General features: G+C 44.9%; 1 protein-coding gene across 1 annotated transcript in view; it reads right to left on the reverse strand.

Annotated features, from left to right (window-relative positions):
• LOC138526013 (uncharacterized) overlaps positions 1-26,508 on the reverse strand; it is an 805,753-nt gene that overhangs the window by 195,118 nt on the left and 584,127 nt on the right. Inside the window, exons 23-26 of the mRNA XM_069636306.1 lie at positions 20,404-20,436; positions 20,282-20,308; positions 6,796-6,828; positions 6,655-6,705 (exon numbers count right to left, since the gene is read on the reverse strand). Of these exons, the coding sequence (XP_069492407.1) occupies positions 6,655-6,705; positions 6,796-6,828; positions 20,282-20,308; positions 20,404-20,436 (144 nt within the window). The remainder of the gene's footprint in view (positions 1-6,654; positions 6,706-6,795; positions 6,829-20,281; positions 20,309-20,403; positions 20,437-26,508) is intronic.

The raw sequence follows: 26,508 nt of genomic DNA on the forward strand, positions 1-26,508 counted from the left end.
TTGGACCACCTGAAGGGGTTTCATTCGAATACAAGATTGGCTTTGGCCGGAAGTTTGGTCAATGCCAAAACAAGCGAGTGGGTCAATATTCCGCAGTTGATGTGGGCGGTGGGTGGGACAAAGTTGGGGCAGATATTGTGGGTTCCTGGTGTCAGATCGGGATGGTTTGGGGAGTTTCTGTTTAAAGGAGTTTGATTGTTAAAATCAGAGAGCGGTTGCATGGCAGAATGGCCGCATCACTTGCGACAGGGGCGAGGCTACGGACAGATGATTTTTACAACATGCGGGTATGGCACAGGCTGATAGGGGCTTAGAAGTCAAGCTACTCTCCTGGAATATTTGCGGGCTTAACAACCCGGTGAAGGCGAGGAAGGTGGCAGCATATGTTACACGCCACAATCCTCATATTCTTTTCATTCAAGAGACGCACGCACTGGGTAATGTCAATTCTGCATTCCTGCCAAGATGGGGCCCCCAGAGATACTACACGGAATACTCAACACAGTCTAGGGGAGTGTTAACCCTCATACACCCCAAGCTGTGCTTTAAATACCACTCCAGTAAAATAGATCCGCTTGACAGATATGCACTAGTCTGGGGGGAGTTGGCGGGATACCAATTAATACTTGTTAATACATATGGGCCAAATGTGGACGATCCACAGTTCTATTGTACGATACTTGATATGCTGACTACGTCAGGGGAGGCACTGATAATCTGGGGCGGCGATCTCAATACTATTTTGGACCAGTCCCTTGATCGGTCCTCTACTGCCCCCAGGGCCCCCTCCAGAGCCGCATTGGTTGTGCGGCAGTTGATGGAACAGATGGATGTGGTAGACGCTTGGCGCACACTGCACCCTTCTGAGAGGAAATTCACCTTTTACTTCTGTCCATGATTCCCATTCACGTATCGATTACTGGTTCATTAGCTCACCCCTGGCCGGCATGGTCACCAGTTGTGAAATACACCCCCGCACCCTCTCTGACCACTCACCAGTAACACTTGGCATTCAGCTGGGTGATGCCCCTCCTCCAATTAGACGGTGGAGAATGCACCCCGCCATACTCAGGGACACTAATATTTGCGAAGCCCTCCATACTGAGATAACCACTTATGCTACTCTCTGGGAGGCATTCAAGGTCTGGATCCGGGGTACTATCCTGGGCAAGTCCACGGGTATGCTTAAAGCTGTAAAACGGGAGCTGGGCGCAGTCGAAACTAAAATAGGCCTGTTACAAACTGAATATAGCGCCACACAGGACAAGGCAACACTATCGCAAATGCATATCGCGTTGAAGGAATTCAACACGTTAGCCAGCAGGGAAGTCTTATACATGGCTGCGCCTGCCAAGGCCCGTAGGTATGGGGATAGGAGTAATAAGGCCGGGAAATTCTTAGCCACCATGCTTAAAACAGATAGACATCGGAGCCCAATCCCTGGTATTTTGACACCCACTGGGGCTTTGGTTAATAAGGAGCAAGACATTAATTCCACCATCGCTGAGTTTTATTCCTCCCTTTATTCCAATAATGACATCAAAAGTAAAGAAGACACGGTCCGGTATTTGGATAGCCTAGACCTCCCTACACTGACCACTGAGACCCGTAACATACTGGATCAGCCCATCACTATTGAAGAAATCGTAGAGGCCATTAAATCTCTGTCAGGGAGCCGCGCCCCCGGCTCGGATGGACTTAGCGCGGAACTATATAAGGAATTTAGGACTGAACTAGCCCCCCTACTGTTAAAGGTGTGGGAGGAGGCGATGGTTCAAGGGAACCTTCCAGAATCGATGCGCAAAGCTATTATTACTGTCCTCCTGAAACCCCGTAGACCTGCACATGACATAGGTTCGTATAGACTGCTCTCCTTCATTAATACCGATGCGAACATTTTCGCCAAGGTGTTAGCCACCAGGCTCCTGCCGTACATTTCGATCCTTGTTCACCCAGACCAGGCGGGCTTTATACCAACTAGTTCTACAGCTCTCAACCTGAGGCGCTTGTTTAATGTTATGGCACACATTGATCCCACAACAAAGGCTGCCGTGGTGGCCCTTGATGCTGAGAAGGCCTTCGATTCCGTGTCCTGGTTTTATCTCTTCCCGGTGCTTGAACGATTTGGCTTTGGCCGATACTTCATCAAATACGTACAGCTACTATATACTCATCCGACTGCTAAGGTTCTGACCAACGCCACTTTGTCCCCCTCGTTTAGGCTCTACAGAGGTACCAGACAGGGCTGTCCCTTTTCACCTATACATTTCGCACTTACTATCGAGCCGATGGCAGAACATATATGCCAGAACCACTCACATCGAGGGCTTAGGATGACTATATGCTGACGATACCCTGCTATATGTCCGCGACCCAGTAGAGAACGTACAGCACATAATGTCGGACATACATGAGTTCTCGGAATATTCAGGGTACAGAATCAATGTTCCCAAGTCCGAAATATTTCCCCTTACGGATTGTACGGGTAACATCGCTGCAATTGCTGGGCTTAGGCCCACCCCGACTCAAGTACGTTACTTGGGTATTATGGTGGCCAGGGACAAACAATTGTTATATACACAGAACCATGGTGAACTGTTACTGAGTTTGACGACCAAGTTCCAAATGTGGGCTAGCCTTCCCTTGTCCTTGTATGGTAGAGTGGCTATTCTCAAAATGGTAGTCTTACCCAAACTCTTATATTATTTTAACAACATTCCGATATGGCCCGGCAAGTCCTTTTTCATGAAACTCAAGTCGCTCGCCTCTAATTTCTTTGGAATGGGAAGACGGCCAGATTGGGGTGGGATAAGATGGTGGAACCATTCTCACAGGGTGGCATTGCTGCGCCAGATTTTGAACTATATTGTCTGGCTGCACAGGCTCAATTTGTTAAACACTGGATTGACCCTGATGACACATCTCCCCACATCCCCATGGAGAAACATGCTGATCGCCCCAATGACATCAGATCACTTCTTCTTAACCCTGTCTATGGAGACACATGCCCGTTTGACCCGGTATATACAACCATACGCGCCTGGGCCAAGATACATAACAGATTAGGCCTTGAGACCCCCTATAACACGGAGGTCCCCCTGTGGAACTTCTCGAGTATATCTCCAACATTTGCTAAAGTCATTCAACAATCCTGGGATCCTAACAAGTTATTCACACTAAGGGACATGTTCCCAAATGGCACATTCTGTGAACTCACTGACTTAATCGGGATGGTGGGAGGAGGCCCACTTAAACGCTTTCAATATCATCGTATGAAAACTGCTTTTGCGGCTAGATGGCCATCTTTCCTGTCGGAAACCCAGGTACATGAATGTATTAGGGCAATAGTATCCCCTAATAGTCACAATAAAGGGGTCTCATTGGTATACTCACTAGTACAAACCCACTCCCCGTCACATAATATGATAAGAGAGACCTGGGAGCGGGATACGGGCACTCAGATTGATGAAATACGGTGGTCACGCTTCTGTCAACTCACCAGATCCGTCTCTATGAACGCGGGGCTACGGCTGATCCAGTTTAAAGTTCTGAATCAGCTCCACTATGCCCCCGCCAGACTGGCCAAATTTGCTGAGAGTTGCACGGGAGCCTGCCCCAAGTGCAATGCACCAAACGCTAGCCCCTACCACATGTACTGGTCATGCCCTTTGATTATGGAATTCTGGCGGGAGGTGGAAGAACTCCTCGAAGACATAACGTCGATTCCAGCGACCCTGTCCCCCTTAAAGTACTTGCTTGGTGACATTGGTAAGGTGAAAGAAACTACGAGGCGTTTATTTAATATTTCATGTGTTGTCGCCAAGCGCTGTATCCTTAAATCATGGAAGTCTACAACTGCACCATCCAGAGCCAATTTCTTAAAAGATTATGTTTGGTAAACGACAATGAAGAACTTTTTGTTTTATCGGTCCCGACACAGTGTCGGCTCAAAGACATTTGGTCGCTGTTGCGTATTTATTTGCGTTCCCAGATACCGGACGAGGATGCTACGCCTCTCCCTTCGCCATGATGTGGGATGTTTGATGTGTTTTTCTTGCTACTCTGTATATATGTGCCAATACTGTATATGCCTCAATACCTTGTCAAATTCTTTCTTTTGTGGACGGTCTGAATGCTAACCTGCTCTCTTAATAAAATAAATGTTTTAAAAAAAATAAAATAAACATCAGCGTGTGAAGAGGCCACAGCGACAGAAAAACCTAGAGGACTGGCTGAAAGAAGCAGATAGAGTAATCGTTCTACCACCTTACCACAGAAGATTGGGCACTATCTTCAAAAAAACACACCAAAATAGAAATTTTATATCAGCTTGCAATCCACCTCCTGCCTCTTTAAGGCTCACCTACAATCTCACGCAAAATGATCCCACCAAAACCTCCCAAACTTCCACTGCTGGACTTGTCACCTTCCATCATCATCCCTCACTGAACTTCTGAGTATATTTCATGTAGCTTACTTGTCCCAGGTCAATGTACAATTTCAAACGACATTACCAACAATCCATGCACCAACTGTGCAATGCTGGTTAATCTTTTGTAAGGCACCTGACAGCAGGACTGCCCAGCAGACCGTTTGACATTATTTGAGTGTTACTATTGCAAAAATACAAGCTCTCCCTAATAAATATGAATAAATTAAGTTATAAGCAGCAATGAATCAGCAGCTTCAGGGTTTGCCACCTAGAAGTGACAGGGTAGCAGGGGAATGGACGAAGCAGTGCTCTAGTACTTGGTCGCCCTCCTCGCCCCCTGCAGCCTTTAAGGGTGGGTCTGTGGTGGGAGAAGAGTCCGGGGGACCAGCAAAGCAGTGCTCTAGTCCCCACTTGCTCTCCTCACCCCCACAGCCTGGAGGGTGGGTCAGTGGGGAAAGATGGGTGCATGGGGACAGTCAAACTAGTGCTCTGATCCCTGGTTAACCTCATCTCCCAGTGGCCTCCAAGGTGGTTCATTGGGGGAGAAGGGCCCAGGAGGACCAACAAAGTAATGCTCTGATCCCCACTCGCCCTTGTCTACCAACGCAGCCTCTAAGGTGGGTCTGTGGGGGGAGACTGTTGAAGGGGACCAGAAAAGCAGTGCACTGTTCCCCACTTGCCCTCCTCTCTTCCTGCGGCCTCCAAGGTGCATCTTTGGGGGGAGAGGGTTGACAGGCACCAGAAAAGTAGTTCTCTGTTCCCCATTTGCCCTCCACGCCCCCTACATCCTCCAAGGTGGGTTAGTTGGGGGAGACGGATACAGGGAGACCAGCAAAGCAGTGCTCTGGCACCCACTCACCCTCTTCTCCTCCAACGGCCACCAAGGTAAGTTTGTGGGCGGAGGGTAATACAAGGGGCACGGTGCCCTTCTTTCCTCCCAGAGCTTCCAAGATGGGCCAGTGGGGGAGAAGGTCACAGGGGGTGCAGTGAACATAACAAAAAAAGCATTTCTTAGGTCCTCACTTGCCTCCCTCTCTTCCAACGACCTCCAAGGTGGACACAGGGGGGACTGGCAAAACATTAGTTGAGTTCCCCTATTGCATCAGGCATTGCGGGTTTCTGTAATCCGGCCTGCGCATGTCTGCCTAATCTGCAGACTATGAACATTTTGCCTTCCTACTTGGACTAGGGCAAGGCCATAGGTTTTGCGCCAATGGAGTACGCTGGTCTGAGCTGGATATAACAATGGGCTGTTCTTATGCACATGAACCTGTCATGGTGCTAGAGGCCTTACACACCTCGCTTGAGGAGAATGTGACCAGAAGTGCATTTATGCTGCCTTATTCCCCTCTCTCCTCCTTTTCCCCTGGTAAGAGGTCCTTATGGGCATATACATAAAGTCCAGGGTGCACTTGTTCCTTTAGACAAATACTTCAGTTGTTGCAAGGAATACAGGAACAGTGTGCAGGAAGGCCCAGTAAGCACCTTTCGTCATTGTGGGATCGAGCATCTGTAGTGAATTTAAGAGCAGACATGGAGCGTGGAGTCGTTAAGTGGGTTCGGAGCTGGTTAACACTAGGCTGTCTGTTTGCAAGACTAACTATAATAAACTCTTTTGCTCAATCCATTGCTCGAAATTAAGAGAGTACTTTTTTGATGTTCACAGATTGGTGCTGTGTCTTGGACCTGTTGTGCAACATGGTACGCCATTGGACTAGTGGGCTGCATCCTCTCAAACACCACCCATGGGTAAGCAACATGTCATGGGGTCCCTGGCTGGGTCTGCCCTAACCATCTCTAGGCTTGTGCCAGAAAAGGACACTGGGGCAGCCAGAGTGCACAAAGGGTCCAAGAGGGTAGGAAGGAACCATGCATAACCCACTCACATACATCACAGGAGGTTGGAAAAGACAGGAGAGGTCATACCTGCATCTGCAAGATCGTGGGATGAAATACGGTGCAAATTGCTGACCACTCGTGAGAATTCAGAGTCATGTGAGTAAACCGAGTGCCTATTTAAGGTCATGCACTCTAGCACCGGGTGCAAGATGTTCTAGGAAGCCTGTCTGGTAACACCACGAACGCGGACGAAACCAAGAAGAAAGTAGATCTCATTTGAAGAAGTGGCGAAGAACACAGGAAAGAAAAGAGAGAAAACGAAAGAAAAGAAAAAGAACATCAGCGGCCAGGGAGATAGAAAACCAGAGAGACAGGAGACTTACCGGAACAGATCCCCGGACACCAGACCCCACGCCTTCTCGCCTCCTGGTAGCCTAGGAAAGGAAAGTAAGACGCTCAGGTTAGTGTACACCCGAAGGCCAATAGCAATTTAAGACTGTAAACCATCTTAAAACTGCACTTACCTGTGTCAGTGTACCATGTGTTGGTTCCTGCTTCTAAAAGCGAGGAAGGAGAAGAAACAAACAGTTAGCTATTTAGACTAAGGGGATTGCAAACACGTTAAGAGAAATTGACAACTGTAAAGATTGGAGACACATTGGTCACTAAGCCATTTAAGCTTGGAGTGACATTAAGAGACATTTTCTCTAAGAGAAAGAGTGTGGGGTGCTGTTAACCATAACACGAAGACCTGACAGAGAGTGATAATAACTCTCTGAATGGAACGGACAAACTCAGCCATTTCTGGTCAGGACCTGGTGTAGATACCCTCGTGGTTCTCCTGTTCCTAGAAGCAGGTACATGGCTGGGGTCGGTGGGTGCTTAAGAGTGGGGAAACTCAGACTCAGGAAGGACACTAAATTATCCCCTTTTTCCTACAGCACATCCTACAGATTCATATCAGGGTGCAAAGGAAGTCACTAGTCCACACATAATCATCCCACAACAACCAAGACAAACCCAAAATCCTTGTTGAACACTCACCATACATGTCTCGATACCAGGAGTTTGGGAGTTAGACAACAGTGGGCAGGGCGTAGTCATATATGCCAAATTCATAATCGAAAGTTTGCGGCACTCCTTGAAGCCAGGAACTGGGCAGGACATTACAGAACATCAGGCCCATGAAGTGGGGTTTCCCCAGACATCATGGACTTAGAAATGGGGGAAGACATATCATCATTGCTACAGGAATTGCGCACTGAGTTCAGGGCAAGTAGAGCCAGAACCAATGTGCTGCGTCAGGACATAGCCACTGACAGAGGTGCGACTGATGCAGTGGTGGCAAGCGTCACTGCAATGTCAGCTAGAATGTCACCCTTACATGTGCTCCAGCTTGAAGCTACCCCAAAATTGCTTCGGGGTGGGGGCTCCTGCCACGCATAAATCTGTACCCATCCAGATCATAACCCCAGTTCCATTGAGACTACCCCCTCTAGGAAAAATTCCATGAAGATCCACTGAAGTATGCCAAGTTCCAAAATCGGTGCGAGTTGCACTTCTGCCTCATCACGCTTTTCCAAATTACTCAACCAAGGTGGAATTTATGCTGTTTAATGTAGGGGGTAAGTTCTGCAAACCTGTCTATTCCCCTGGTTAAGAGACAAGATCTGATATTACAATATTATCATGGATTCAAAGAAGAAATGGGAAAGCTCTTTGCCTGCAAGGCCCACGCTCAAGACTTAGAGAATGAGCTTCTGGGGTAGAAACAAGGTAATCAAGAATTGTTAACCTACGTAACTCCTGGAGACTGATTGGCCAGGGAAGAAGAGAACATCATGTTCAACAGGGGCCCGAGTACCAAGCTAAAAGATGTCCTTGCCCACACATCCAACCCTTCCTGTGAGTGCTTAGAATATATAGATTTGATGGTGTAGTTGGATCATCAACTGAATGAGAGGAAAGGGGACTATCTGTCAGGTACTGTCAGGTTGGAGTGACATATTCTTTACAGTGTCCAGTCATTTGGTCGACTACAAACTGGTCGACTGCAATTTGGTCGACGCAATTTGGTCGAAAACCAAATGGTCAAATTTTTTTTTTTATTTATATATTTTTTTTTCGGGTTTTCGTTTTGTAAAAAAAGGGGTTTTTAGAGAAAAAAAGGGGGTTGGGGAGGGGAACCCCCCCAAAAAAATTAAAAAAAGGGTTAAAATAAAAAAAATAAAAAATTCGACCATTTGGTTTTCGACCAAATTGGTTCGACCATTTGTCTGGTCGACCAATTTTTTTCGACCAAATGTCTGGTAACCATTCTTTACATACAGTATCATATACTCATTTACATTGGGTCAGGGGAGACACATATTTAGTATAGAAAGGTTTTAGGAAGTTACTATGGGTTATATTTTTAAACAGACAATTTTGCCCTTAACCTTCATTGCAGTCTATGGAGATTGCCCCAAGCCAAGATGGAGGTTCTCAGTCTAAATTCTGATTGGCTGGAGATTGTTTATAGGGAGGACAATGAACATTCTAAACTGCCTTTCATCGTCCTTGCCCAGCTGAGAGGTTGTGTGCCTTGTAGCTCCTGCTTACTTTGTCAAGGGTGACACGTTTCTAGCAGTTGAGCGGAAGATCTGAAAGTACAACAGGAGTCGGGTTTGGATTTTGGTGGAGACACAGGACAGGAGTCAGAAAACTTCCAATTTTCTGAGAAAAGAAGTTTTCAAGTCTCATTCACAAGATAAGTGACTTTCCAGTTTTGTTGAACTTTGTTAAAAGGTTATATTTATCTAAGGGATTGAAATCGCAAATCTGTAACTAAAAAGATTGAAGCGCGTACGTTTGTTTTTATCGCTACGTGTCAATTCAAACTAGCGCGTGAGTTTTTTCCCGTTACTTTGAGCCCGCGCGTGTGTCTCTGCGTGTGAGAATGAAGCGCGAGCGTGAACTTTGGACTCGCGTTTACTGTTCGTTTACGCGAGGGTTTTTTCTGCGTGATAAAATAAGCGCGTGTGTTTTTTCCCGCGATTTGGTTTTTTGCGCGTGTGCGTATTTATTCGTGAGTTGGACTTCAGCGCGTGTAATTTTTTATCGCGTTTTGGACCTTAGCGCGAGTGCTTTTTACCCGCGAATTGGATTGTCAGCGCGTGTGCGTTTTTCCCGTGACTTGGAGAAAAGCACGTGTGTTTTTTCACGCGATTTAGATTGTCAGCGCGTGTGCGAATTTCCCGCGACTTGGAGAAAAGCGCGTGTGATTTTTTCCCACGGTTTTGGATTTTAGCACGTGTGCTGGCTTTCCACGTGAAGATTCCATCGCAAGTTAAATTTGTTCCTGAGAAAAAGACACTCTACAAAGAAAATATTAAAAACAAATACAAGAACTTAAAAGAACTTCTTTAAACTTACTTGAAGACCTTGTTCAAGAATCTTAGGGTTGAGCAGACTAACTACAAAGTTAAATTACATTCTTGGACCTACTGAGAAGGCTGAATGATCTATAAGATTCTGGTCCACAAGTAAAGAAGTCTTGTCTGCTTATCACTTCTCTGGGCATTCTGAAGAGAAGTACCAGGTATGGTTTTTAAACTATTTTGGTAAAGGATTTAGAGTTTAAGGTCAGTATAGTAACCCATGAATAATGGGGTATATTGCATGTTTATGTTTTAACTACAGGTGAAGAACCAGCGAGTTGATAGCTTCCAGCCTGGTGTTTGTTTCTTTGTCCCTTCCCCCTTTCCCCTGAAAGTGAGGTAAACTGAGCAGTTATATATATGTCAGCTCAGAGTGCCACATTTTGGGTGGATTGTCGGGGGTTCAGCAGCTTCTGCAGACACAAGGTTCTCAGCATGACAGTATGAAAGGTCAATAAAAAAAAGTGTCTGCCCAAGCTGTTATGAACCCCGACGAGACAACCATGGAGGCATTGGGAGTAATGGTTAGGGAAATGAGAGAAGAGTTACGGGTGGCTCATCAGGAGTATTCAAGTCTTTGTCAAAGAATGGATGAGTTAAATTTAAAGGTAACCCAAATACAAGAAAGAGAAGTTGAAGTTTCGGAAGATGCAGGAAACCCACCTGAGTTGGTGAGAGTAGGAGAAGAACAAGAACCTAGGCTTCCCAGAGGGGCAGAGGGAAGTTTAGGCACTTTAGTTATGCCTGTTCCTTTGTTTTCCACAGATGCTTCAAAGGTAACATTCATCTTATCATATTTATCTGGAGAAGCTTCTGCGTGGGGAAGTCTTTTGGTGAGTCAAAAGAATTTGGCTTTGAATAATTATTCCCTTTTCCAGACCGAATTTAAGAAAATGTTTGATAAGAGACAGTTATCTTTAGAGGTTGATGGAGAATTACTGGAACTGCGCCAGGGAGGAAAGGAGTTGATTTCTTATATCACTCAATTTAGAACTTTAATTTTAGAAAGTAAATGGCCAGAGGAGAAGAGGGCTTCCTTATTTTATAGGGGCTTAAAAGATGAGTTAAAAGATGCTCTGGCTGGAGTTTTGGAGCGACCAAATACGTTAGATGCCTTAATTGATTTGGTGGTTCAGTTGGATTTTCGTTTAACTGAAAGACATTTAGAGAATAGACGTACTCAGGGAGAAGTTAGGTTTCCGGGAAGAATGGAGAGGCCTAAAGTTGAGGTGGTGAACAGAGAAGTGAAGTCAAAGATAATTGACCAGCAGAGCCGGGTGAGAGGTCCGTTGTCCAAGGAAGAGAAGGCAAGAAGAAGGGAGAATAATGTGTGCTTATACTGTGGTAGGAGTGGTCATTTTCTTGAAACCTGTCCTTTTACCCCCAAGAAGATCTCCAAATCTTCAGGCAGAGTAAAACAAGTGGCAAACACAATACAGACAGTGGTTCCTCACATAACTGTGAATGTATCCTTGATGTTTGAAAAGGTATTTTTAGGTTCTGGGCCAATTATTATTGATTCAGGAGCTACGGGTAATTTTATGGATAGAGGATTGGCTAAAACTCTAGGTGTTCCTATAGTTGCTAAGAAAGAAATGGAGCAGGTCAGAGCAGTTGATGGGACATCTCTTTCTTCAGGTCCAATCACTCATAATACAGAGTTACTTGAGATGGAGATGACTGGAGGTCATAAAGAAAATATCTCTTTTGAGTTAATTGACGCTCCAATCTTGGAAATTATTTTGGGTATGCCCTGGCTTACACTTCATAATCCCAGAATTGATTGGAGTGCAAGAATTGTATCCTTAGAATCAACCTTTTGTCAGGAACATTGTCTTTCAGGAAAATCTTTTGAAGAGAAAGAAAAAGTTGTGAATTCCATTTCATTCTCGCTTGCAGAAAGAGGGGCAATAGGTTTTAACATTGGAGCAGTTGTGGGTGAACTTCCAACTTGTTATCAGGATTTTTGGGATGTTTTTGATGAAAAGGAAGCTGGAGAGTTGCCTCCTCATAGGCCTTTTGACTGCAAGATAGAGTTGGAGCCTGGAGCTATTTTACCAAGCAGTAGGGTTTATGCCTTGACTGAAAAAGAGAATGATTATTTGAAAGAATATTAAAGGAAAATTTGGCTATGGGATTTATTCGGCACTCTCAATCGCTGGCAGTCTCACCATTGTTCTTTGTGCCTAAAGCTGATGGTTCTCTCAGAACTTGTATAGATTACAGGGCAGTAAATAGAATGACTGTGAAAAATCGGTATCCTCTCCCTCCCATTTCAGAAATGTTAAATCAAATCCAAGGTGCAACCATATTTTCTAAGTTGGTTTTACGTGGAGCTTATCATCTTGTAAGGGTCCAAGAGGGGGATGAGTGGAAGACGGCATTTAAAACCAGATTTGGCCTGTACGAGTACCAAGTGATGCCTTTCGGTCTTTGCAATGTCCCAGCGGCTTTTCAATTTTTTATCGATGAGGTTCTTCGGGAATTTCTTGATGTTTTTGTTATTGTCTATATTGACTACATTTTGATTTTTTCCCAGAATTTGGAGAAACACAAAATTCACATTCGACAGGTCTTGAGGAAATTGAGAGAGAATAATCTTTTCGCTAAATTGGAGCAGAGTCAGTTCCATACGGATTCGGTAGAATTTTTAGGATTTGTGATCACTCCTTGTGGCCTGGAAATGAATCAAAAAAAGGTGGAAGCCGTTCGTGATTGGCCTACTCCAACTAAGGTGAAGGAGATCCAGAGCTTTTTGGTATTTGCCAATTTTTACCCAAGATTCATTGAAGGCTTTTCCAGTTTAGTAGCTCCAATTACTCGACTTTTAAGAAAAGGAGTTCCATTTGTTTAGGAAGCTAAGGCTGATGAGGCTTTTCAAATTTTGAAGGAGAAATTCATTACCTCTCCTATTTTGATTCACCCTGATACTTCCAAACCATTTTTTGTAGAGGCTGATGCTTCCAATGTGGCAATGGGAGCAGTGTTGTCTCAGAGGCATAATGTTACAGGACAATTGCATCCAGTGGCCTACTTTTCTAAGAGATTTTCACCTGCGGAGGAAAATTTCACCATTTCAGACCGAGGGCTTCTTGCTATCAAAGCAGCATTTGAAGAATGGCGACATTTTTTAAAAGGAGCACGTCACACTGTGACTGTATTAACTGACCACCGAAATTTACTCTTTTTGAAGACAGCAAAAACTCTGACACCTCGACAACTTAGGTGGTCATTATTTTTTGCGGATTATGACTTTATAATTACTTTTAAGCCAGGTAATCAAAATAAAAAGGCAGATGCTCTGTCACGGCAGTTTCCAGAAAGTGAGGTTAAGTCGGTCTGTGAGCCTCTTCCATTGATCACTCCAGAACGTTTTGTTCTTGCTGGGGTTGAAAAGGAGAACGAAATCTTCAAGAAAGTACGGGAATCCATTTCTGAGACACAACTTGAAGATTGGGTTTGTGTGGATCCAGCTCGCAAAATTAAAGATGGTTTACCTTATTTAGATGACAGACTCTATTTACCATCAATTGAACTTAGAGAAAAAATGTTGAAGGAGTGTCACAAATCAGTCTTGGCAGGACATCCAGGGTATCGGAAGACTCTTGAGTTGATCAGAAGAAATTTTTGGTGGGAACAAATTCGACAAGATACCCTTAATTTTGTTAAGACCTGTGAAATTTGTGCTAGATCTAAGAATCTCATCGGAAAGCCTTCTGGGTTATTGGAGCGGTTGCCAGTTCCACCGCGGCCTTGGTACTCAGTGTCTTTAGATTTCATCACGGATCTTCCACAAGATAAAGGGTGTACTTCGGTATTGGTTGTAGTTGATTTACTCACTAAAGAAGCACATTTCATTCCAATGAAGGGAGAGGTTACTGCTGATAGTTTAGCTCACAGTTTCTTGCAAGAAGTGGTAAGATTACATGGAATTCCCAGTCAGGTCATCTCAGATAGAGGTTCTCAATTTATTTCTAAGTTTTGGAGAGCTTTTTGTAAGAGATTGGGAGTGGAGGTATGTTTATCATCAGGTTACCATCTAGAAACCAATGGGCAGGTAGAAAGGATAAATCAGGAGTTGGAAAAATATTTGAGGTGTTATCTGCAGACAGGTGAAGAGTGGGTAGATTTGTTGTGGGTTGTAGAATTCGCATATAACAACTGTAGTAAGGATGCCACCTCTATGTCTCCGTTTTATTTGGGACGAGGTTTTCATCCTCGTTTTCTTAGTATTGAGATTAATAATGATTCAGGAAACCCAGAAGTCGAAAGGAGACTAGAAGTTATGAAAAGAAATTTGGAAAAGGCAAAAGGGGTGTTGGTGGAGAGTAAACAAAAATACAAAGGGTTTGCTGACCGTAAAAGAAAGATTAGTCCTCAATATAGTGAGGGAGATTTGGTGCGGTTATCAACCAAGTTTTTGAGAATTAAAGGAAGAAATAAGTTTTGTCCTCATTTCGTAGGACCGTTTGTTGTTGAAAAGGTGATTAATCCAGTGGCTGTTCGTCTTAAATTACCCAGTCATATGAAAACTCATCCAACTTTCCATGTTAGTTTATTAAAACCTGTGGTTAAAGGAACTAGATTAACACCTACTCCTTCGGCAGTTGTGATTGAGGAAGATGCTTCCGAAGAATTTCTGGTTAAGAGAATTCTGGACTCTAGAAGAGTAAGAGGAAAGCTACAGTATCTCATTGATTGGGAGGGCTTTGGTCCTGAAGAGCGCACTTGGGAGAAAGCAAGTGATGTGCATGCTCCTCGTTTGGTAGAAAGATTCCATAAAAAATTTCCATTGAAGAGTGGCCCAGGGACTGGGCGTTAGGAGGGGGGGTACTGTCAGGTACTGTCAGGTTGGAGTGACATATTCTTTACATACAGTATCATATACTCATTTACATTGGGTCAGGGGAGACACATATTTAGTATAGAAAGGTTTTAGGAAGTTATTATGGGTTATATTTTTAAACAGACAATTTTGCCCTTAACCTTCATTGCAGTCTATGGAGATTGCCCCAAGCCAAGATGGAGGTTCTCAGTCTAAATTCTGATTGGCTGGAGATTGTTTATAGGGAGGACAATGAACATTCTAAACTGCCTTTCATCATCCTTGCCCAGCTGAGAGGTTGTGTGCCTTGTAGCTCCTGCTTACTTTGTCAAGGGTGACAAGTTTCTAGCAGTTGAGCGGAAGATCTGAAAGTACAACAGGAGTCGTGTTTGGATTTTGGTGGAGACACAGGACAGGAGTCAGAAAACTTCCAATTTTCTGAGAAAAGAAGTTTTCAAGTCTCATTCACAAGATAAGTGACTTTCCAGTTTTGTTGAACTTTGTTAAAAGGTTATATTTATCTAAGGGATTGAAATCGCAAATCTGTAACTAAAAAGTTTGAAGCGCGTACGTTTGTTTTTATCGCTATGTGTCAATTCAAACTAGCGCGTGAGTTTTTTCCCGTTACTTTGAGCCCGCGCGTGTGTCTTTGCGCGTGAGAGTGAAGCGCGAGCGTGAACTTTGGACTCGCGTTTACTGTTCGTTTACGCGAGGGTTTTTTCTGCATGATAAAATAAGCGTGTGTGTTTTTTCCCGCGATTTGGTTTTTTGCGCGTGTGCGTATTTATTCGTGAGTTGGACTTTAGCGCATGTAATTTTTATCGCGTCTTGGACTTTAGCGCGAGTGCGTTTTACCCGCGAATTGGATTGTCAGCACGTGTGCGTATTTCCCGCGACTTGGAGAAAAGCGCGTGTAATTTTTTATCGCGTCTTGGACCTTAGCGCGAGTGCTTTTTACCCGCAAATTGGATTGTCAGCGCGTGTGCGTTTTTCCCGCGACTTGGAGAAAAGCGTGTGTGTTTTTTCCCGCAATTTGGATTGTCAGCGCGTGTGCGAATTTCCTGCGACTTGGAGAAAAGCACGTGTGATTTTTTCCCGCGGTTTTGGATTTTAGCGCGTGTGCTGGCTTTCCACGTGAAGATTCCATTGCAAGTTAAATTCGTTCCTGAGAAAAAGACACTCTACAAAGAAAATATTAAAAACAAATACAAGAACTTAAAAGAACTTCTTTAAACTTATTTGAAGACCTTGTTCAAGAATCTTAGGGTTGAGCAGACTAACTACAAAGTTAAATTACATTCTTGGACCTACTGAGAAGGCTGAATGATCTATAAGATTCTGGTCCACAAGTAAGGAAGTCTTGTCTGCTTATCACTTCTCTGGGCATTCTGAAGAGAAGTACCAGGTATGGTTTTTAAACTATTTTGGTAAAGGATTTAGAGTTGAAGGTTAGTATGGTAACCCATGAATAATGAGGTATATTGCATGTTTATGTTTTAACTACAGGTGAAGAACCAGCGAGTTGATAGCTTCCAGCCTGGTGTTTGTTTCTTTGTCCCTTCCCCCTTTCCCCTGAAAGTGAGGTAAACTGAGCAGTTATATATATGTCAGCTCAGAGTGCCACATTTTGGGTGGATTGTCGGGGGTTCAGCAGCTTCTGCAGACACCAGGTTCTCAGCATGACACTATCGAGGCGACAAGAAACCTCTCGTGATCAGAGCATGCATTCCAACAGTAGTAAATGCATGTTCCCCATAAGGAAGTCCGACCCCATGCAGATCTGAGAAGCAAAAGGGCCATTGAACTGGTAGGAAAATGAGAAGAGATGACTGCAGTAGCTGTGTCTTTACTGTATTTGATACAGCCATTTCCTACGGGAGGGCCCATCGCGGCTCAAAGGGCCTAGGAAGATTGTGGGTGCAACCAGTACTGCTCACACAACTGATCAGGCAGAGAACTAGACAGTCTGATGGTTGAGAAATCCAAAATTAAAACACAGGTAATTTCTGTGCCTTTCCTAGCCACAGAAATGAAAATCACTTATGGATGCAGCCTACATTGACTGCGGATCAATTGGCAATTATATTGATAGATATAATGCCAGCAATATAGGAATTAATGTAGTTTCCAAGGAAAGACCAGCTGACCTCTGTGCAGTGGATGGGACTAGCTTGACCTCGTGTCCAGTTAAGTATCAGATCAAGCAGATCTATGTGCAGTGCATGGATAGCCACACTGAATGGTTATCATTCGACCTCATAGATGCTCCAAAGTTCAGACTAATCCTGGGCATACGAAGCCTTTTGGAGCATGACCTACAGATCTCTTGGAAAGAAAAGACGCTACAAATGTCGTCACCAGCATGCCTCCAGGAATGTTTCAAGAGTGGAAGACCATGAAGACACTGTTTATAAACCCAAATAGTCCCGGTAGAACCGAGCTTGGGTGCTGTGGATCACCTTCCAAGTGAGTACCGGGAGTTTGAAGACCTATTTAGCGAGGGGATGGCCAACACTCTATCCCTGCATCGTCCATATGTACTTCAATTGTCAAGTAGCTGAGTGTATGCTCTAAGTGAAACAGAGCAAAAGAATCTAGGTGAATATCTGGATGAGTACCTGGCCAATGGGTTCACCAACCGTCCAAGTTGCCGGAAGCCTTTCCCCTATTTTTTGTGTCCAAAAAGGAGGGACACTTACACATGCATTGGCTATCGCAGATTGAATAAAATCACTATAAAGAATAAATACTGCATTCCTCTCAACCCGGTTCTACTGCACCAAGTTAGGGATGCAGTCATCTACACCAAGCTCGAGTTGCTAGGAACATATCACCTTGTCAGAGTCAAGGACAGTGATGAGTTGACGATATCCTTTCCACAAAATACGGTCTGTTGGAGCATTGCATAATGGCCTTCGGGCTTTGTAATGCTGTAATGCCCTTGCTGCACTTAAATATTTCATCAATGAGGTACTAAGGGAATTAATTGACATCTGTGACACTGTGTACATAGACAATATTTTGGTGTTTTCAAGAACCAAGGAAGAACACATACAAAATGTGAAGGCGGCCCTTATGCAGCTGAGGAAATACTGTCTTTTTGCAAAACTACAGAAATTGATGTTCCATATACAACATCGAGAATTCTTGGGTTACATTCCTGCACCAGAAGGCATACGTATGGATCTAAAGAAAGGTAAAAGCAGTGACACAGTGACCTTCTCCCACGTCGGTCAAGGGAATCCAACGTTTTTAGCATTTGCCAACTTTTACAGCTACTTCATCCCTGACTTCTCCCTCAATAGTGTGATCAATTACAGACTTTTTAAAGAAGGAGTGGACATTCATTTGGACTAGTGGCAGAACAAGCTTCTCAGGCACCGAAAGGTTGCTTTTCCTCTGAGCAATCCTGCGGCACACCAATCCATCGCAACCTTATGTTGTAGAGGCAGATGCTTCCAGCCATGCTATGGATGTGGTGGTGTAGCAGTGAGATGCACAGACCCAGCAGCTGCACACTGTAGTGTTTGGGTCAAAAATGTTTATACCAGCAGAGTACCACTATACAATTACAATGAAGGAGATGGTAGCCAATGACTCTGCATTCAAGGATTGGTGACACTACCTTCTAGAAGCCACCCACACTGTGACCATCCTTACCGACCACTGCAACCTTCAATTTTTATGATGTGCCAATGCATTCACTGCTCGCCAGTTACGTTGGACACATTTCTCTTTAAAATATGAGTGTATCACCAACCGTACAGGGGTTAAAAATGGGAAGCCTGATGTACTGTCATGCTTGGGAACAGTGAATTACGACATCACAATAGAGGAGGAACCTCCATCAATTCTAATGCCTACCTGCTTTGTCAGGCACTATTAGGCAAGGTAAATCTTCTAGAGGATATCCAAGAACTTTTCACCCCACAAACTCTGGAGGAATGGGTCACTCAAGATCCAAACCACTCTCACGAAGATGTTGTACCAGGGACGATTGTTCTATTACCAACGATAAAATGCAGATTATAGCCCCTCCAGCAAGTACATGATAAGCCACTGGCTGGGCATCCAGGGAAGAAAAACACAACGCACATACTACAACGCCATTGTTGGTGACACACCCTACAACAAGATGTTCAGGCATATGTCTAGATGTGTACAACTTGGGCTTGCTACAAAAGCAACCATGGAAGTACTTCTGCATCCTTAGGCAAAACGTACAACACCATGCCATACCATTTAAATGGACTTCATCGCAGATGTACCCAGAAGTCAAGGGAAGACAGTAATCCTGGTTGTGTTGGATCTGCTCATTAAAATACCCTTGACCAAGCCTCCCAAAGCCTCAGATTAAGCTACAATTATTGTAAGCAGAATAGTCCGACTTCATGGAGTACCATCAATCATTGTATCTGATTGGGGAAGCCAATTCATATTGCGTTTTTGGACAGCATTTTGTAGTGCCTCGGGTGTGGACGTTCGGCTCTCCACTGCATACCACATGTAAACTGATGGCCAAACAGAAAGGACAAACCAAGCATTAGAAAAATACCACAAACAAGAGAAGACCAGAAGTGGGAAGAAACATTGTGGGCAGCTGAGTTTTGGTTTAATGACGATGTTCATGAATCAACTGGCTATTCTCTGTTCTATGTGCTATAGGGATACCACCCAAGAAGCACTGAATTCAATTGCACAAAATACGCCAGTGTTTCTTCAGTCACTGATCTCCATGCCGAGTTGCAGGCCACCATGAAACAATTGAAATTGAAAATAAAGTTGAGGAAGGCCAAAGGCACCCATAAAAGACATGCCTATAAGCATCATAGACACCCTGAAGATATTAAACAGGGGACAAAGTATGTCGCATCACTTTTCATCTACATCTAAAGGGGCCACACAAATTCCAACCCAAATACATCAGCCCTTTTCCAGTAGAAAACATTGTTGGACCTGTTTCCTTGAAGTTAACCCTGCCATCAATACTTCCGATGCACCCAGTTTTTCATGTATCACTCACCAAGAAGGTACATGCAGATTTGCGCCCCTCACCTAAGCATGCATCGGACCCAACTCACCGGGAACCTGAATTTGAAGTAAAGAAAAACATAGATTCTAAGAGAGTAAGGGGTAAGGATTATTATCTTTGAGACTGCACACATTCATTCATGTCGATCCTGGTAACCTGCCGGTAAAATCGGAGATCCAAGGTTAGTCGGCCCCTTCCATGCCCAACATCCTGAGAAAACCCTGTCACGGGCGATAATTCTTATGGGGGAGTAATGACGTGGGAGCCCTGGCTGGTTCTGTCCGACCATCTCTGGGCTTGTGCCAGGAAAGGGCAACTGCACGCTCAGAGTGTGCCAAGGGTTCAGGAGGGGAAGCAGAAACCACGTACAACCCACCAACATACATCAGCAGTGTTTGGAGGACCCAGGCAGTATCGTCTCGGCATCTACAGGATTGTGGGATGAAATTCTGTGAAAATTGACAAACTCTTGAGAGACTTTGGGATCCAATGAGAATCGGAATGGGAGCATGTTTAAGGCCATGCTCTCTGGCATGGATTGCCAGACTTTCCAGGAAGCTTTCATGGTAGCACTTGGGACCCGCACTGAGGAACCAAGAAGAAAGGAGATCCCATTTGAAGTAGAAGAGAGGAATAGGGAGAAAACCAAAAAAAGAAAGGACAACAGTGGCCAGGGAGAGAGAAAACAAGAGAGAGAGGAGTAGACTTCCCGGAACGGATTCCCGGACACTCACCTTTGCATCTTCTGGCCTCCCACTTGCCTAGGAAAGGAAAGGAAAAGAAGATGGCCATGTTAGTGCACGCCTGAAGGCCAGTAGTGATTTAAGACTGTAAACTAATTAAAAACTGCACTCACCTGTATTAGGGTACTACATGTTGGCTCAGGCTCCTAAAAGGGAGGAAGGAGAAGATACAAGCATTGTTTAGGGTAAGGAGATTGCAAACACGTTAAGAGACATGACCATTGTAAAGATTGGAGACACATTGGTCACTAAGCCATTTTAGTTTGGAGTGACATTAAGAGACATTTGCCGCAAGAGAAAGAGTATGTGGTGCCACACGAAAACCCGACAGGGAATGATAATAACTTTCTGATTGGAAGGGACTAACTCACCCATTGCTGGTCAAGGCTTAGTGTGGATTCCCTCCTGCTTCTCCTGTTCATACAGCAGGTACAGATCAGAGTGGGGGGAACTCAGTCTCAGGAAGGATGCTAAATTCTCCTCTTTGTCTCTGAGGTGCATGATAGAGATTTAGACCATACTACAGAGAGTGTCGCTACCCCACACACTATCGTCCTAAAACAGCCAACACAAACCCACAACATTTGTCTAACACTCACCATATATACCATATCTGTCTCTATAACAGATGGATGGTAGTTTGACAAGGGTGGCCGGGGCATAGTGATCTATCCCGGTCTCAGAACCGAGGCCCCCTGTTCTCCCAGAAGTCAGGAACCAGGTTGGACGTTACAAAACAAAAGGTAAAATTCCTTCTTAAACTCCATGGGTTTTACTGGGAGGAGGTAAAGTCGATTTGTCAGTGCCGTGTATGCGCAGCTGCTTAGGGGAGCTGAGGGTTTTTTCAATCGCAATGGACAGGCAAAGCAGCACTTGCTCAGGGAGTTATCCTAGTTTGGGTTGGAAATTCTGGTTGTGAAAAGGCTGTTTTAATTATCACTTTTGCCTGTTAAATTGCTCTTTATTTGGCAATTGTCTATTTATGCTACCCTGAAATAGATCTGCCAAAATACTGGGAGTGGCAATTTTATGTAGGATGCTCCTGAAAATAAATCCTGGAGATCTCAGGTGTATTCATGGTTTGACTCTGCTCGGAACCATGTAGGAGACGGCACTTGAAAGAGGCCTTTTTTGTCTGTGTTTCTGGTTTAGATAGGAAAATAACAGGATCTGGTGGGATAGTAACGCCAAGCACATAAATAGGGAAAGTCGGATGCTTATAGATTGGGTGTCCCTTAGCCCTTTCAGGACCACTCCGCGGAGTCTCTGGTAAATCCGCTTTCCCCCTGTCAGGGCGGCGAAGGAGTGGAGTCAAAGAGTGAATGGTACAGGGCAATTGAGCTTGGTGCACTTGACCATAAAATTTGGGACAGAAAATGTGCAAAGGGCAATCGATACAGACTGAAGCACTGCCTAAGGGCTCACCTGCACGCTATATGTTCACTAACTTTAGCCGTCCTACTTGTGACCTTTCAGAGTCAACAAGACTTCATAAACACACTCAGTTCCCCATAGAATGGACTTTAAAAATTGACAAATTGAAAGGGCACAGATGAGTATTAGAGCATTTTAGTGACAATGTAGGCACAAATAGTACTCACCCTATTGACACTCCACTTGATCCTATCTTCTCTTCTCTTCTTCCTATTGTCTACCTTCATTTACTCCCATGACTTACCTCTCTCTTTAACCTCTTCCTCTCTTTGTCTACTTTCCCCTCCTGCTTCAAACATGCTATCAAGATTCCCATATTTAAAAAACCCTCTCTTGACAGCCTCACTTCCCTCTAGTTTTTGTCCCATCTCCATTCGCCCTTTCTTATCTAAAGTCCTTCAGAGGATTATCTATTCAGAGCGCTCCGGTATTTTGCACTTCCACTCTCTTCTTCCTGTACTCAAGTTTGCCTTCCATCCCTCACATTCTACTTAGGCGGGCCTATTCCATGTTTCAAATACTCTACGTACTGCATGTTAAAACAAGCTCGCCTCCATACTCTTTCTCCTTGACCTCTCTGCGGCTTTAGATACTGTTGATCACCCCACTGTCCTTACTTCTCTCCCTTCTCTTGGCTTTTCTGGATCTGTCCTCACTTAGTTTAATTACCATCTCTATGAAAGATCTTACTTGGTCTCCTGGGCCGCAATCTCTCCTCTCTTCACCCTCTATTGTATGTTGTCCCTCAGGGTTCTGCCCTTGGACCACTACCCTGCTCTGTCTATACTGCCCCTCTCATCCTTGATCCAATCTTTCAACCTTTCCTGTCATTCTATGAGAATGATTCACAGATCTTCTCCTTTTCCTCATTTTCCGACTGACTTCATTACATGGTATTCTCCGGTTCGTTCTCTATCCAATCTTGGGTTTCCTCTCATTTCCTTAACTTCAACCCCACTAAAACTAAAATTCTGTTATTTCTCACCACCTCTCTCCCTCCAGACTCTGTCCATTCTAGTATTCTCTTTCCCCTGCCCTCCTACCTTTTTCCCTCATGTCTGGTAATCTTGGCATAATCGTTGACTCTAGCCTTTACTTTTCAATACAAATTGCTAACACTGCCTGAACTTGCCGCTCTTACCTCTATAATCTTCACAGTGTTCTCTCTTTTCTTTCATTACATGCCACTAAGCTTCTTATTTCCCTCTTTTTGTCTCCTGCCTTGACTACTGTTCAGCTCTCCTTGTCAGACTTTCCTCCTCTCATCTCACCTCTTTGTTCTGTCTATAACTCAGCCATCTGCCTCCTTTTTATTCTACCTCCTCATTCCTTTATCTCATCTTCCCTTCATTGTGTTTCTCTTTTAAAATGTATATCCCGCCTTATCTCTCACTATGTAACGCTCACCTGGTATCCACGGGGACGTCACTCAGCCTGTTCTGACCTCTTACGACCTCAACCCCGTCCCTGGAGTCTACTCGACTGGAGACTGGGCCTGAAACACAGGATTGGTAGAGTTTAACTCCCTATTGTCTCTGTGTGTTTGAACCCCTTCGTCCCCGGGGTCCAACCCTTCCCTTTGATCCACAGCTCACCTTGTATTCTTGGAAAGTGTGCTCTCCGTCCTGCTTTCAGCGCAGGGGCGTGTTGATTGATGCAGGCTCGTTGCTGCCTAGTTACTTCACTGGCAAGAGTCCGACAGGTAAGTATAATGAGTCTTTTGAACAGTTCTCTAACTTCGTTCCTTTCCTTCCTTAGATGATGGCTGGTGTCCGAGGATGGCGACGTCCTGCTGAGATGGGTAGCGCTGAAGGTGAGTGAGACCGTGATGCGCGATGCGACCCTTTCGTATTTGTATTGAACTGAGTTCTTTTTCTGTGTCTTTTAGGTGCCGCAACGTTTTCAGCGTGGATGCCGGTTATGAAGAAGAAATGCAGTGAGTAAGCGGGGTATGCGGGGCCTCTAGATGTTTCCACGCTAACCTTGAGTGTCTTTTCCCTCTTGCAGATGGATGAGAAGTTCCGGAGACAGAGTTCCCCCAGAGCCGCTGGGATTCAGGTTAGCGTTTGAAGATCGTACAGTCTTTAAAAATAAGCGAATATTTGCTGAATGCTTACTAATGCCTTTTTTCTATTCTTTTCCCTTTTCCTTAGGAAGCGGCGTGCTGGGATGGGAATGACACTGCTGAAGATGCCCGCAGAACAGAAGAAGTGATGAATGATGGGCAGAAGTGCTGAAAGGTAAGGCTGTTCCTAACGGTGTTCTTGTTCTTGCAGGAGCTGAGCGTAGAAGAAAGATGCATGCCTACTGGAGGCCGATCCGAACACAGTGAGCGTCACGCTGCAGGTGCAGAAAACACAAAGCATGTTTCTCAGCCTGGGCGTGGCTTAAATAGTCTCTAGGTATCCCAGGTGTCTCTGGGCTGAACCACACCCAAAAGACTAGACTGCACATGCAGTTCTGGGAACCGAAATATGTGGGGGCATCCATCTTGTCCCCATCAATGCACTACAAGTCCAATCCCCAATGTTATCCTATGGGAGTGAGTGAGTCTGGTGCCACAAGCGCCAAGTCTGACTCCAAGTGGGTCTTTGGAGGGATGGAGAGCTGCTCCGGACTCATCAGGTTTTGGATGTCTTCATGTAATTCTTTCTGAGTTATGGTTGCAGTGATTCCTAGGAGCTTGTCACTCGGGATGATTGGTATTGGGTAAGGGGTCTGATACCTTGCTCTTCCACCCCCATATAGGAAAGGGCATCGGCCTTCCCGTTTTTCACCCCTGGTCGAAATGTAATCACGTAGTTATATTCAGCAAAAAAAAGAGCCCAACGTAGTTGTCGTGAGGATTGGGTCTTTGCCGTTTTTAGGTACTGGAGGTTCCGGTGGTCAGTTATTACGGTGATTGTGTGTCTGGCGCCCAAGAGGTAGTGCCGCCATGCCTTAAAGGCTGACTTAATGGCCAGAAGTTCTTTGTCTGTGATAGCGTAATTGAGTTCAGGGGGTGTGAATTTACACGACCAGAAGGCAACTGGGTGTAACTGGCCCGTTTCGGGGTCCTTTTATGAGAGGACGGCTCCCATAGACATGCTTGAGGAGTCTGTTTCCACCAGGTATGGGAGATCAGGGCGAGGGTGGCGTAAGATTGGGGCAGATGTGAATCTTGCTTTGAGTTCCTGGAAAGCTTCCTCGGCTTCTGTTGTCCCCTGGAACTTTTTGTTGTTTTTCCTTACCAATGACGTGATGGGATGCACGATTTGCGAAAATCCTGGGATGAACCGGCGGTAGAAGTTTGCAAAACCCAGCATACTTTGAACCCCTTTGAATGAATTTGGGGATGGCCAGTTCAGGATAGCATCTGCCTTGTGTACATCCATTCGGATTCCATTCGGGCTAAGAATAAAGCCCAGGAATTCCACCTGAGAGACGTGGAATGAACACTTTTCGAGCTTGGCGTAGAGCTGGTGTTGACGGAGTTTCTCCAATATGGATCAGACGTGTTTAACGTGGTCTTGCTTTGATGCGGAATATACTAGAATATCGTCGATGTACACTAGAGCACAGACATCAATACATTCCCGTAGGACATCGTTCATGAAGTATTGAAATGCTGCAGGCGTGTTGCAAAGGCCAAAGGGCATTACTTGATATTCATACAAGCCGTATTTGGTGCAAAAAGCGGTTTTCCATTCGTCCCCCTGTTTTACGCGAACAAGGTGATATGCCCCCCTCAGGCCTAGTTTTGTGTAGATTTGGGCATCTTTGACTTGATCAAGCAATTCAGGGATCAGTGGCAGGGGGTAGCCTGTTCTTTCTGAAAGACATCTTGAAAGTCCTGGTATTCACATGGTAGGGTGCCGATTGCCACAGTCCATGCGTCTATTGGTTGTTTCTCTTGGCGATAACATGTGTGGGCGCAAGTCTCGGGAAAGGCCAATTCTTTTGTCGCCAATCGATTCGAGGATTGTGAGCTACCAACCATGGCATTCCCAAAATCAACCAGAACTGTGGTGCCTTAATGTGGTCGAAAACTATAGATTCTTGGTGTCCATCCTGGCACAGAAGGGTTAAAGCTGCAGTGCATTGGGATAGTGGACCAGAAGCTATTTCCGTGCCGTCGACAGTGGTAACAGCGTCGGTGGTTGCTTTAGGGCGTAACGGAAGCCCCATCTTTGCCGCAAGATCCTGGTCGATGTAATTCCCAATGGCTCCACTGTCAATGTACGCTCCTACTGCGTGCATCCGAGATGGTTATTGGTGATTGATCAAGACCACAGATAGTGCAAAATGGGAAGTCTGTAGTTGACTTTCTTCGCTCGACAAGTGGACCCCTACACTTGCCGGGCTGGGGAGTTTTCCGATTCTTTGATGGTATCTTCCTTGTCCGTGGCCCCTACCGTCCTCCTCGGTGGCTTCACAGGGCACTCTTTAAGGAAATGACCTGACCTTCCACAGTACATGCATAACTGCTGCTGTCTCCTTTTATCCCTTTCCGCTTTAGTCAAGGGGTATCTGACCCCCCGATTTGCATTGGTTCTCCTGAACCTTCCGTTGTGCGGGCAGTATTGTCCTTTGAACGTACATACATAAGGCGAGGGTCCGGTCTGGTTCGATCTGCTCTTCGGTCCTGCAACCTATGATCCAGTTGAACAACAAGGTCAATTAATTCTGAACAGTCTTTCGGGGGGTTCACTACTTGTGCGAGAACATCCTTGAGCTCCCCCCGCAACATCCAATGAAATAATGTGGTTCTCTTCTCCACTGGCCATTCTGCTTCAACTACAAGT

Source organism: Ambystoma mexicanum, chromosome 7p (genome assembly GCF_040938575.1).
Source record: "Ambystoma mexicanum isolate Mex_15411 chromosome 7p, UKY_AmexF1_1, whole genome shotgun sequence".
NCBI classification, from domain to species: domain Eukaryota; kingdom Metazoa; phylum Chordata; class Amphibia; order Caudata; family Ambystomatidae; genus Ambystoma; species Ambystoma mexicanum.